The following is a 13,131-nucleotide window of genomic DNA, read 5'->3' on the forward strand; positions in this document are numbered from 1 at the left end:
AATGTGGCGGTGAGGAGCTGATCAATTGGGATATTGACTGTTCAGCTTACTTCTCCATACATTGAGAAGTTCAGTGCACTAAACCATCCATGGTCCATTCTTATCTTGAAATAAAGTGAGTATTGCCCTTTTAAGGTCCTTGACACTGTGCGAGGGATCCGAAAATTGCTTTTTCCCTTGGCTGCCCTTTGCCTTATTGACATGTCTATGCTTTTGGGTTTAATGTGGGTAACAGTACATCTATGCCACAAACACTTCTTGCGAGCAAGGACGCGTTGAACAGCAGGCATGTGCCCTGAGATGTGATTCGTAGTCCCTTACAAGAGGCGGGTCTTTCATAAGTTCCTACTGAGTGCGCAGGAAGTTAAATCAGGCAAACAAAAACACTGGATAAAAGAGTTAGGAAATTTGTAGGTAAATTATACGGTTTATGTTCCCTATAGTGTAAGCAAAATGCTTACTGCAAACTTTTGAGGGCTAGGTTAAGTGGCAATGACACAGAAGTCTCCCACCAAAAATATTTTTTTATTTAAAGTAAAAAATGGAACGAATAGAGCCTAATACTGAGAGTAGTGGGGAAAGAGTTTGGGTTAAGAAAATGAGACATGGGTACAGGAGAGCAAGTTAAAAAAAGTAATTTTTAGAAATACTTTGAAATTCCTGGTAAAAACCCTCAAAGTACCACCAAAATAATGTTAAAAAAACGATTGCCCAAGAAAAAACACTTCGAGATTGACCAACCGTGCTTAATCTCAAAATAATTAATACTCCCAGAAAAAAACACACATAGAACACTTTGCATGCTCCCAGGTGTAGCGCAGTGGGGACTGCGCACAAGTGTGTGTTTTTTAAGTGCACGTGTAGCTCTGGAGCAGCGATGGCGCATGGTACCTGGAGGGAGGTTTAAGATCACACACATCAAGTGAGGAGGGGAAGGTACATTTTCTCACGTGTTGGAGCTGGGAGTGTTGCTTCCCAAACCAACGATGGAGGAAGTACTTCTGCAAGACTTGTGTCCTCAGATCTCTTTAGATCTCCACCAGCTGTGGGCAAGGAGATTAATTCACTTCTGTAATCCATACTCACAGAATAAACAACGCTAGAGTGTACTAACCCAATAACAGTATTTACTCTGTGAGTGTGCAGCCAAAAATTCTTTGCTACTTAGGAGTTAAACATTTACCTTCTTGGGTAGGATTTCATGGAGTGAACACACTTCCTAGTCCATTCTGTTCTTTTTTTATTTGACATTAAGGTGCAAACTGTCTAGGTTAAACTTGACTGAATAAATTTGCTTGCATTGCTTTTCTTAATGACATTGATATATGCTAGATTAAATGGGCCTTCTTCTAATTAAATCTTGTCACACCTTCCCTTTGCACAGTGATTTAAACTCTCCTTGAGTGTATTAATAATTATAGTTTTACATTAATCATTCTCACCTATAGATCCGCTGGATGTCTTGGGCACCCTTTACCGCTATTACGCCCTTAAATGTATAAGAAAATCGATACCCAGTGACGCTGCCTCAGATTTAGAGTTTATAAACTGGATGCGTCTTATTCTTTGCAGATGTTAAACATCTCCCATGAGCAAGCAAATGACTTTGCTCCTGTAACGTGCAACATTATATCATAATATAACCTGTATTTGTAAAGGGCACGTTCACCCAGAAGGGTATCTTGCCAATGAATAGCAGACGTTCATTGTTGCCCAACTCATTCATTGGTGCCCAACTCAATGCTCATTTTACCGACCTCAGAAGAATAAAAGGCTGAGTGGATCTGCTGGGATTTGAACCTGTGACTATGAGGACGAACACAGTGGATGCGTTAGTCCACTAACCACCAAACCCAGCTTAGCATGTGCAAGTAACTGAATGCAATAAGTCATTCTTTCCATATAGCAATCTCCTTTAAATCAAATCAGAGTCAGAAGTGCTGTTTAAGTTGTGTTATCACTTTCATTGTTTGTTGGAAGCCTGCCTACGACCCCCTCCGTGATGATTTTAGGGCCGAAACAAGAGAGAAAAAGAATGGGCAAAAAGTTGCCAGATCAGACACATTTATTTATGAGTTTTGTCTAGCACCAAACGTGTCACCTCACTTCTGAGAACATATGGGCGCTGCAGGAGATAGAGGGTGGCTGTCTGATGTTGGTTAGGGGGTTGCACCTGGTATTCTCTTGGAGTAACCACTGTGCTTAGGGTTCCTGGTTGAAATCCACATTGATCCCTGTAACTGGTGGCATGGTTGGATAAGTGTACCTGGTCCATTCAAAGGTGGATTTGGTCTCGGGGTACCAGCAGCCAAGGGGTTGTCTAAATGGGGTAGTTTCCCATTGTTTTCTGAACCTCTACTAGCTTAGTTATGGCTGGTAAGAGCTATTCCAAAACCTCTTGCTCGAAAACAATCCTATATTTGTAGTGCCATGGTGCGAATTCCTAGCGCTGAGATATCACATATAGACATTGAAACTACATGAAGCTTCAGTGCTTTTGAGTTGTGCTCCATCCCTCACAAAACCATCAAAAAGAATGGAATATTTCACTGTCTTCTGATGTGATTGACATGCTTTATTCATGAAATTGCCTGCAATTCAATAAATGGCATTGTGATAAAGTTTTGTTAATTAATCAGAAGTTTAAAACTATTTATGTGCATTTTCCTTTATAAAATGCACTGTTTTGTTAAATCTGATGTGTCCACTGTCCCATACTTACAGACCACAGAAAGCCGCAGGCCATGCTGTCCTTGTCTCTAGACCGAACTTCACCGGTGCTATTCTAGAAGGTTCCCCACAGTGGACGCTCGCACCCCAATGCAATACTTCATTCAAAAAACACTAATCGGGACCAAAATCAGGGGCTGGTTTAGAGTTTGGCGGAGAGGGTACTCCATCACCGTGGCGACTGAGCTACCTCTCTGCTTAACTGAAGGCCCTCCCGCCTAATTTACACAGGCGGACCATAATATGTCGTGGACGGAGGCTGATCTATCTCCATTCCTAACATACTACTCTGACAGCCCCGTTGGCGGGTTGGCGATTTGACCACCCACCCGATTTGCAACCAATGGTTGAATGCCCACTTTTCACTGCCTGGTGGTAAGGAGCAGGGAAAACTGCAAAATGACCTTTCAAAATATGGGCGACAACTCCAGTGGTGCGGAGGACATTAGTTTTTTGTATTTTTTCAGACACAAGACCCACTTTGGGATTTTGTTTTTGAAAAAATAAAAAAAGGTTAAAAGTTTCAATTTGACAGTACCGCCGGTCACATTTTTAATACACTGATAGGAGCTACTTGGAGGCAGTTTCTGCCAATACTAAGAGATGTCTGCTGGGCTGGTGGATATCTGTAAATTTGGCAGGCAAACAACCCTCAGCATGGCAGGAGTACAGTACTCTGCCATATTTACTTCCATCTGCCAAAGTCTAAATCAGGCCCTCAGTTACTTCAGCCCCTTACTCTGTGAGTTCCATTGGCTTTCAGTAAATACAAGCATCTCATTGAAACTATGGTTCCATTCCCCAGAATGATCATTCTTAACTCTGAGAGCTGCTCTGCATTTCTGGTGGACTTCAGCAGACTGAAGATCTTACAGCAGGATTCAGAGCATCTCTCTCCGGGAAGTTGTCCTTCCATGCTGCTGGCACAACAACACGGGCCTCTTTAAATCTCAGCATCTGAACTGACCAACTCTTCTTACCGTCGGGGTACACGGCTCATGCTTGTTCCGGTGGGTCAGTGAACTAATCCCCCCATTCTTGGAGTCTATGCTTGACCTCATGGTCATAGGTTCAAATCCCAGAGGTTCCAGTGATCCTCACAGTTTGATCAAATGAGTAACATTGAGTCTGGCAACGATGAACATCTGTTGTTTTGTGGCAAGTCACCCCAAGTGGTGAATATGCTCTTTACAAATACACATTAGCTTATGTTTTATTTTCTGCCTGTTCTTGAACTAATGCCCATTTCCATTCCCAAAACCTATAATCAGTGTTTTAAATGTTTCTATTTGTGAAGTTTTTTAAATCCTCATTGAAAACCTTCATTCTATACCGTTTGTCATAGGGTTCAGAGGTGTTGCTTCTTGCTTAATGGCCGGTAGTGCCTGCTATGGTGGGTTCTAAGGCTATTAGAACATTCTGCCACTCGGGGCAGAATGTTCTATTTAATAAAACAAATTCCCCACAAAGCCCGAGGGGATTAAAATCCTCTCGGGCTCCGTGAGGCTTTGTTCACAGCTTTTGCTGTGAACAAAGAGAACATTGGAATGTTGGCTCCGGGCTTTTATCGGCCAGTAAAATCCCGGAGCACTCCGTTGTCTGCAATGGAGATCCGAATATTCCACTGTTCTAATATGAGTTCTTAGCTTTATATAATACTGTCAAATATATTGTTATTATTATATGTATTAAGTGCGTATTCACTGCAGCATATTAGCGCAAGGAGCAAACAGAGAAGTAGAAAACAAATAAAACAGGAAAAGATAAATCACATCAAACACAGATACCTAATATTTCAGCAGAGCAGGAGGCTGAATAAGGATAAGAGCTCCAGAATGGCCCGTACAGCCCGTTTAAAGACCCCTATATATATTTGGTATATAAAATAACCTTCCACCACAGCACACCTCTTGCCTGTCTGATGTTACTTCTAACAGTCTTTCCTTGTTGTAAGATATGTATAAATCTCTAAAGCCTAGGATACCCCACATTGTAGGATTATAGAAGAGCAAGAGTCTTGCAATTTAATGCGTTTTTGAAAATGTATAATTTTCCTTTTTATTTATATGTTTCCATCTGCATTGCACACAAGCAGTCATAGGCTGTTCCAGACGGAAAGCATCATTCCATTGGTCAGTTTGATTTCTTCTTCCCAGTCTTCTCTTCAACACACCCATCCTCTTTATGTTTACTATTTTGCAGGCGCAATCTCCATGATGCCAGAAGAAAGCTCTTCCAGGTTGACTCCGCAAGGTGTCTCCTATAACGACCTCCCTCACATCATCAACGCGGATGGGCAGTACATATTCTGCAGGTACTGGAAACCACAGACATCTCCAAGGTAAATTGGTGCATTTCAGTATTTCAGACAATTTAGCCTCTCTCTGTAAGCACTTTTGTGTAGTTACATAGCATTTGGTTTCAGACAAACTTTTAGATGCAAACAAGTTACAATCGAGGGAGAACGATTTCTTTGAGGCACTCTGAATGGAGGATGAGCAAAGCAGCTTGATTGGAGGATGATGGTGTCCAGTCAAATGTGGGCCAAGTCCCAAAGAGCCTCCACAGTCATGGCGGAGTTTCCGCAGTCATGGCGGAGTCTCCACAGTCGTGGCAGAGTCTCCTCAGTTGAGGCAGAACTTCTGCATTGAGAACTGCTGTGTGGAGATTCCACCACAAGTGCGGAGGCCCCGCCATGAGTGCGGAGGCTCTTTGGGAATCGGGCCCTTAGTTTAATCCTTCCCTGGACATTTCTGCCTATTATCATTGTGCCACTGCAAGTCCTGCCAGGCTCCCCTCCAGCGCATGTTGTTGAGCACAAGATGATCCAAGTAGGGTCCAGGAGCAGTGTATGCCACACCCACTTATCCCATGCTTTAGTGACTGAATTGAAGCAGGTAACATTAAAATACACACATAAGTGTGAAGAACTCACAGAATTAGGACATTGTCCTCTCATAGTAAAAAGATGCTGCCCAGTTTTCGCAGTCTTTCCTTGCGTAATAGTGGAACTTTCAACGGGCCCACCCAATATGGCTGCCACGCGGAACCTAGGGATGTTGGTGTCAGGTGCACTGTAAGGAGTTGCTGCAACAAACATGCCCTCCTTCCTAAGAACACGGCTCTTTTCATGCTTGGCCTGGAGCTGTTCCCTTTCCCTTTCTCCTCTGCCTCCATTCCCAAGGGACGCATGGCGGTCACCAGCACCATCTCTCCTCTCCGGCAAGACAGCTGTGGGTGGCAATGATCTGATCACAGTGGATCAGATCCTACACCCCTCCCCTAGAACAGCCGCTAAGTGCAACGACACATCAATGACATGGTCCTCTCCCACTGCAGCTCTACAACTCCATTCCAATGTGGAGTCACCAGTCCACATCAAAGTGGACTTCTAACTATTGGTACCCAAACGTGGGAGCCCACGGTGGGACATTGGAAACCCAAGGGTCCATTTGGTCATGGCAGACAGCTGGGGAGCAAGTCCAGTTAGCAAAAGGTCCAGCATGGCAGAGCCCCTTGTGGAAGAAAAAAGCTCTAAGCCAGAGGTCTTCCATCTGGGGAGCGGGCCCCACTATGGGGGCCTCTAGTGATCCCAGGAGGGGGAGGGGGGACAAACTCTGTGTCAAAAGGGAAGGGAACCCAAACACTCTTTAAAACCCCCATTCCTACTTCTAATATTCACACTCCGGATACGTTTCCACATTAGTAATGCCTGCCTGGCCAGAAAAGTATGTTTGGCATCATGTATTTGATTGCATTTTGAAAACAGTAACAGAACTTAACTACAATGGTTAAATAAGTTTAGACCTACTTTAATATTGCCAATTTAATAGAATAATTGTGAAAAAATTGGAGGGGGACCCAATGATGATTTTCCGACTGGGAGGTGCGCAGAGTTAAAAAGTTTGAAGACCACTGCTCTAAGCCAACTCATCATCACCTGGATATTGGGGCTCCACCCCTCTAGGTGGGATGCAGAGCTGACCTTGATTGGCCGAGGGGAGGCGGAGCTGCACCCCGATGAAAGATAGAGGCCACATAGGTGATGTATAGTCTGGAGCTCTGCGAGGGAGGTCCTGCCTCGTGATTCACACATATAGACGTGATTCCAAATGGCTAGGCCATTACTGCAAGGTTCTGTTTTTTATTTCCATAAACACTCATTTCTAACACCGTAGTAACTGCTACTGTAAATTACCCAAGAGACTTTTTCACAAAAGGGGATTGAAGCATCATTTCAAATCCATGGGATGCAGTCATTTAAATGGATGTAAAAAAAAATAGAATCATAATATGTAATCCTTTACTGTAATGACTTCTGTCCTGCTCCAAAAATAATGTGCAGCGCATGAGCACTTTTTCAATTTGACTCTGTTTTTAATGATAGCTTCTCTTAATCTGTACAAGACTTTAACCGGAGTTAATGGCCTTGTGTGGAGCTCTAGACTGCAGGGAAAGAGTGCCCGGCTCTGGCTAAAGCGTATCACTGACTTTACGAGTTGTAATAACTTCCACTTCAGAGGGAGAGGATTTCACATAATTAATAATGCACAACAAAGCGGATGCACGTGGCCTTTTGCTGCATGAATGTGTTATTGATCCACAATTTGCAAAACTATTGTTACAGGTAAGTAACTTTCTCTGCTTTCACCTGGTTGTTTTACAAAATTACCAAGGTAATAACCCATAATGCATATCTAGAATGTTATTGACACCCAAAATCTAACTTGAGTCATGTTTTGACTCACTATTTTGCTACCATCACAATTGTGTCAGTCAACGGAATATTCATGTTCCTGTTCCTTCCACTTCTGGTACATTTTGGTTTGCATTTCTGCTATATAACTAGAGGTCTTCAAACTTTTTAATGCAGCACCCACCCTATTGGAAAAAAATGATTGTGCCCCCCCCCCCAAATTGTTTGCAATTATTCTATTAAATTGGCAATGTTTACATTTGTCTAGACTTATTTAAACATCGCAGTTGAGTTCTGTTACTGTTTTAAAAATGCAATCAAATACATGATTCCAAACACACTATTCTAGTCAGGTAGGCATTAATAACCGTAAAGGTATGCACAGTGTGATTATTAGAAGGGGGTCTGAAGAGTATTTGGAGTCCCTTTCCTTTCGACACATACTCCCAGCTTGGATATAAATGACAAAGCATCTTAGTGATGGCCCATTACAGAGCGGTTTACTGCTGCTCATTTTTTTGCAGCTTAAATCAAAGTCCTGTTATCAGCATAATTCTTCTTTTGGCCAGAGCCTGGCACCCGCCGGATGACTTGAGGCCCCCCCTATGGGGGCCCGCCCCCAGTTTGGAGATCCCCAATCTACAGCCTAGCACAAGTGTGTCATCTCCTCTTCCTCCTCCCTCTCCACCCCTTCACCACCTCCTTATCCTCCACCTCCTTCTTCTTCTCCTTCCACCCTGCTCCACCTCCTCCTTCTCCTTCTTCGCCTTCTCGTCTTCTTCCTCATCCTTCTTGTCCTCCTCCTCCTCCTTCTTCTTGGCCTCCTCTTTCTCATCATTCTTCTGCTTCTCCCTCTTCTTCTCCTTCTCCTTCTCCTTCTTCTTCTTACCCTGCTCCACCTCCTCCTTGTTCTTCTTTGCCTTCTCGTCTTCTTCCTCCTCCTTTTTGTCCTCCTCCTCCTTCTTCTTGTCCTCCTCTTTCTCATCCTTCTCCTTCTCCCTCATCTTCTTTGTCTCCTTCTTTTTCTTTTTCTCCTCATTTTCCTTCTTACCCTGCTCCTCTCCTCCTTCTTCTTCTTCTTCTTCTCCTTCTCGTCTTCCACCTCCTCCCTCTCCTTCTTTTTCTTCTTCTTCTCCTTCAAGTCCTTCTTCTCCTACTCATCCTACTTCTCCTTTTCCTCCTTCTTCTCCTTCTCCTCCTTCTCGTCCTACTCTTCCTCATTCTTCTTTTTCTTGTCTTTCTTCATCTCCTTCTTGTCCACCTCTTCGTTCTTCTTCTCCTCCTTCTTCTCCTTCTTCTCCTTCTCCTTCTCATTGGCCTCATTCAGCCTTCTTCTCCTTCTCCCTCTTCTTTTCCTTCTTCTTCTTATTACCCTGCTCCACCTCCTCCTTGTTCTTCTTCGCCTTCTCGTCTTCTTCCTCCTCCTTTTTGTCCTCCTCCTCCTTCTTCTTCTTGTCCTCCTCTTTCTCATCCTTCTTCTCCTTCTCCCTCATCTTCTTCATCTCCTTCTTTTTCTTCTTCTCCTCATTTTCCTTCTTACCCTGCTCCTCTTCTCCTTCTTCTTCTTCTTCTCCTTCTCGTCTTCCACCTCCTCCCTCTCCTTCTTTTTCTTCTTCTTCTCCTTCTCCTCCTTCTTCTCCTACTCATCCTCCTTCTTCTCCTTTTCCTCCTCCTTCTCCTCCTCCTCCTTCTTCTCCTTCTCGCCCTGCTCTTCCTTCTTCTTTTTCTTGTCTTCTTCTTCTTCTCCTTCTTCATCTCCTTCTTGTCCACCTCTTCGTTCTTCTTCTGCTTCTTCTCCTTCTCCTTCTCATTGCCCTCATTTACCTGTAGATGACGTTTGAAGTATTTCTGAGGTATTCATTGCAGACTGTGCCCTCATTCGGTTTGTGGAGTTGTGTCAGCAGAGGGATGAATTGTGTTGTATCGGTTTGGTGATGGGTAAGTGTCAGGTAGCAAAGGATTCTAGGTACCTGCGTCTCTATGTCATTGGTTTCCAATTATTTAGCCAGATTTTTGATGGTACTAATTGTTCCGCACTGTATGACTTTCACAAGTTGACAATTACCCAAGGATGATACCACACACAAGCCCTTCACTGAGATAGTTGCCTATTGTGTTTCATTAAACATCTAAAGATAACTGTATTTTAAGTGTCTAAGTATTGTCCTCTTGCACATGGCTACCTTCTTTAAAGATGATGAAATTAACAATGTCACTTATGTAGCACAGTATAATGTAGCGTATATCTAGGCGCTGTAATGCCTGCTGCCTGCAAAATCAGAAGAAGAGGGGGTAAGAAGATACAGGATATGTTTAGAAGGCAGAAATTTACATTTTGCTGATGAAGTTTCTAGGAAAAGAGGCCCAATGATTGCTTCCTTTAGAAAACCAGCATGACAAAGCCAATAAGTCTCGCCTCTTAAGGTGTTAGCCAACATTTCGGCTTTGTCAGTGTTTTTTGACGATGCTGCACAGAATCGGCAAAAACACATGTTAACGTGCTTGAAAGTGTATGATACAACAATGGTTTAGCCTGTTAGCAAACCTCAACTACTGTTGCCTCTGAATAAGACAAAATATAAATGTTAAAATGTACAAGATGGGGAGGTGTGCTGAACAATACAACCCTGAGCAGGGAATAAGAGAGAAACTGTGATGGGCTTATAAAATTAAAAAAAGTAACCCAAAAAGTTTGAGCGGGACAAGGATGGTCTGTAGAAGCAAGACACATGTAGGTAGCAAGCATGATGGTTGGGTATATCAAGAGGAAGCGGCATACGGAAGAAAGCAACTAAACACTAGCAGCCGCATGGAGCACAGACAGAACAAGCATTGGCAAACCCAATAGGTCAATACTAGAACTATTGGCTTTGTCAATGTCAACGTCTTTCAGCCATGTGGTTTAGCAACGTCATGGTGCTTTCTTCCCTGCCTTTCAGCCACGTTGAACAGCAGCCATGCCGCTATACAACATGGCTAAAAGCCATTGACAAAGCTAATAGCCGTTCTATTGCCAAGACCTATTGGCTTTGCCAATGGTTGTTTGTTTTACTTTCAGCCATGGGTCATAGTAATGAAATATTGACCAATAAACATTTTGGTTCGCACCAAAAAGTGAATGCCGTTTTGCCATTTTAATCACATTATTAATCAGATTGATGGAAAGTGTTTTATCGCACAATAAGCATGAAAGGCGGATATGGCCCTGCCCGGTTTGACAAAAAAACACACAAGGCACCAACGCAGCCCACACCATCATTAGTGATGCGAAAGGCTGCTCAAAGGTTGAAGCGCATGTAAGTTCAAGAGGCAGAGGATTCCTGCTGCCTCAAGCATCCAACATACCCATCATGATTCATGACTGCCTAATGAACAATCACACACGAAGCTCATGTTGTGAAACTGTTACAAGTGCGATAAATTGACCAAACATGAGGGAAGAAATAAAGCAGACTTTTAATCATTGGTAAACAAGTTTTGCAGTCACGTGACGAACTGTGGTCCTGGTATGGCATTAGAAAGTCTCTGCACCCCTGATTCATGCTGAAACACGACCAAGTTCACCACTGGGTAATTGAAACAACCCCTCCCCTACACCTTGCGCACAACACCCCATTGCTTCCTGCACAGGTCTCGCTGCATAACTTAATCTCGACCCATATTGCACAACTAACGGGTTAAATTCCCATATGACTTCGAGAAAGATGCTTTAGAGCCTTGAAAGGGAATTCAAGCGCTATACAAACTCTGCACCTTGGATCGTGCACTCTAATTCAGGAATACATGCTTGCCTCAAGAAACATTTATGGATAATCCCAAGGCTTTTTAACGCACAACAGAAAGAGAAACGCTTTAAATCAACAGCGCTATAACATAGCAATACAGTCAAAAACAGAATGTTAGTGACTGGCCTTAGGAATTAGTAGCAGAGACAAGTTATGCCTAACTCAATAAAATGGCAGATTGAACACATCTCCTGCTGAAAGGTATCCACTGAATTTACAAAAGCCCAATTGTTCTAGCAGTGCATATTTCCTATAATCGATGACGTGGGCTATAGCTCCTTTACATCTGCAGGTGCCTCGAGGCTCTGTCAGAGAAAGTGGTGCTATATGAAGTGCTTCATTACTGCTAGTCTAAACGGTTTGTAGGTCAGAAACGTGGCTCACTTGACCTCAGGCGCCCAGCTGTACGGGTTTATTAAGAAATAAATATCAATATGCAAAACATAAATTCAAAACATTTTGAAAAAAACATTGTTTTTTTAACTTAACAATCGCTGATTGTATTTCATTTAAGGAGTGGCTGGTTGCTTCTGAGTAAGGGCTGCCACGTCACTCTAAGAAGTCACAATCCGGCAATGTCCCACTCCTGCTGATTGAATGGACACTGATTGACTATACAATCTTTATGGAAATGTGCCCACATTTATCAAGGTCGAAATGGGAAAGCAAAAGAGCCCGTTAAATCTGCCTCTCCTTTCACACTGTCCTGGGGTTCATAACGGGAAACGAAATAACAAATTTTTTAAAGCGCTATGACAGCTCGGACAGTGAAGGCGGGTGGGGATATGGTGGCAACGCAAACAATGAGAGGATGGGAGGGCGGGTCGGGAGAAGGGAAAAAAGTGCTATGATGTGGCCAGAGGTGTTCACATCATAGCACTTTTTTTGTTATGGTGGGTGAGAGGCTAACAGGAGAACAGGAGGGAGGGGCAACATGAAAAGCAGGGGGGAAGTAAACATGGACAGTGTGAGGCAGGGGGGAGCTGTCGGACAGGGAAGACATACGAGACAGAGACAGCTACAAAATATGCCCTCGGCAGAGTGCTCTACCAAAAAAAAATAGATGAACAAACTGTAACTAAAGTTTAGTTAAGCTTACAGGCAAGGTTTGGGATAAGACAGTGGCAAAATGACTATGAAACAAAATGTAGAAACACTTGCCCCAAAGGCATTATAGAAATGCCTCAGTTGGCAGATGGGCATGAAACGAAGACACACTTTACCTGAAACAGGTCTGGCATCGGCTACTTCGCATTGCCAGGTCATGAAAAGAGAAAGAGGACAGATTCAGAGAGGCAAAGAAAGCAATAACAAGCAATGAAGGACGGAGGGTGCAAGCAGCGATGTGGGAGAGGGTGGGGGACGGTTGAAGCAGCAAAGCAGAGGGGGTTGGGGGATGGAGCAGGCGCCCTCGGAAAACAGCGTATGAGATTTGATCTCGCTCTTTCAATGCACAGCAAATGTGATCGGATAAGAACAAGATTTACAGGCCTATTCCTAGAAACAGCGCTCGGAGCGAGTGAAAACACAAGCACTCGTGTGAAGTGTTCAAAATCAAATAAAAAAGTAGTTCCTAAAACATTTGCTAAAACTGGAGCTGTGGATGGATAGTAGTAATTGGTCCATGCTCTTGGAAAAGGCTAAACCCAGGAAGAGGCATGATGCATGCCATGGACAAATGGGGGGAAAGAATAGGAGGGCAATGATGGAGCCAGCAAATGGGAAGCCTATGGGCAGGCTTGAGCCCACAGAGCATATATAACATGCCTCTTCAAGACAGTGAATGCACTGTCTAGCCGAGACCTAAATAGCAGTTCCCTGAATTTAAGCAGCAGAAGGATGCAACTCATTCAGTAAGAAACACTATAGAATAGCTATGTTGCAGGGAGAAGAGGAAGGCAATCGATTGAATAAGAAGCA

The 13,131-nt window shown here is 43.4% G+C and overlaps 1 protein-coding gene across 1 annotated transcript in view; it reads left to right on the forward strand.

Annotated features, from left to right (window-relative positions):
* The window catches only part of MGLL (monoglyceride lipase), a 362,041-nt gene that overhangs the window by 69,057 nt on the left and 279,853 nt on the right, over positions 1 to 13,131 (forward strand). Inside the window, exon 2 of the mRNA XM_069206256.1 lies at positions 4,933 to 5,071. Within this exon, the coding sequence (XP_069062357.1) occupies positions 4,944 to 5,071 (128 nt within the window). The 5' untranslated portion in view covers positions 4,933 to 4,943. The remainder of the gene's footprint in view (positions 1 to 4,932; positions 5,072 to 13,131) is intronic.

This window comes from Pleurodeles waltl, chromosome 9 (genome assembly GCF_031143425.1).
Source record: "Pleurodeles waltl isolate 20211129_DDA chromosome 9, aPleWal1.hap1.20221129, whole genome shotgun sequence".
Lineage (NCBI taxonomy): Eukaryota > Metazoa > Chordata > Amphibia > Caudata > Salamandridae > Pleurodeles > Pleurodeles waltl.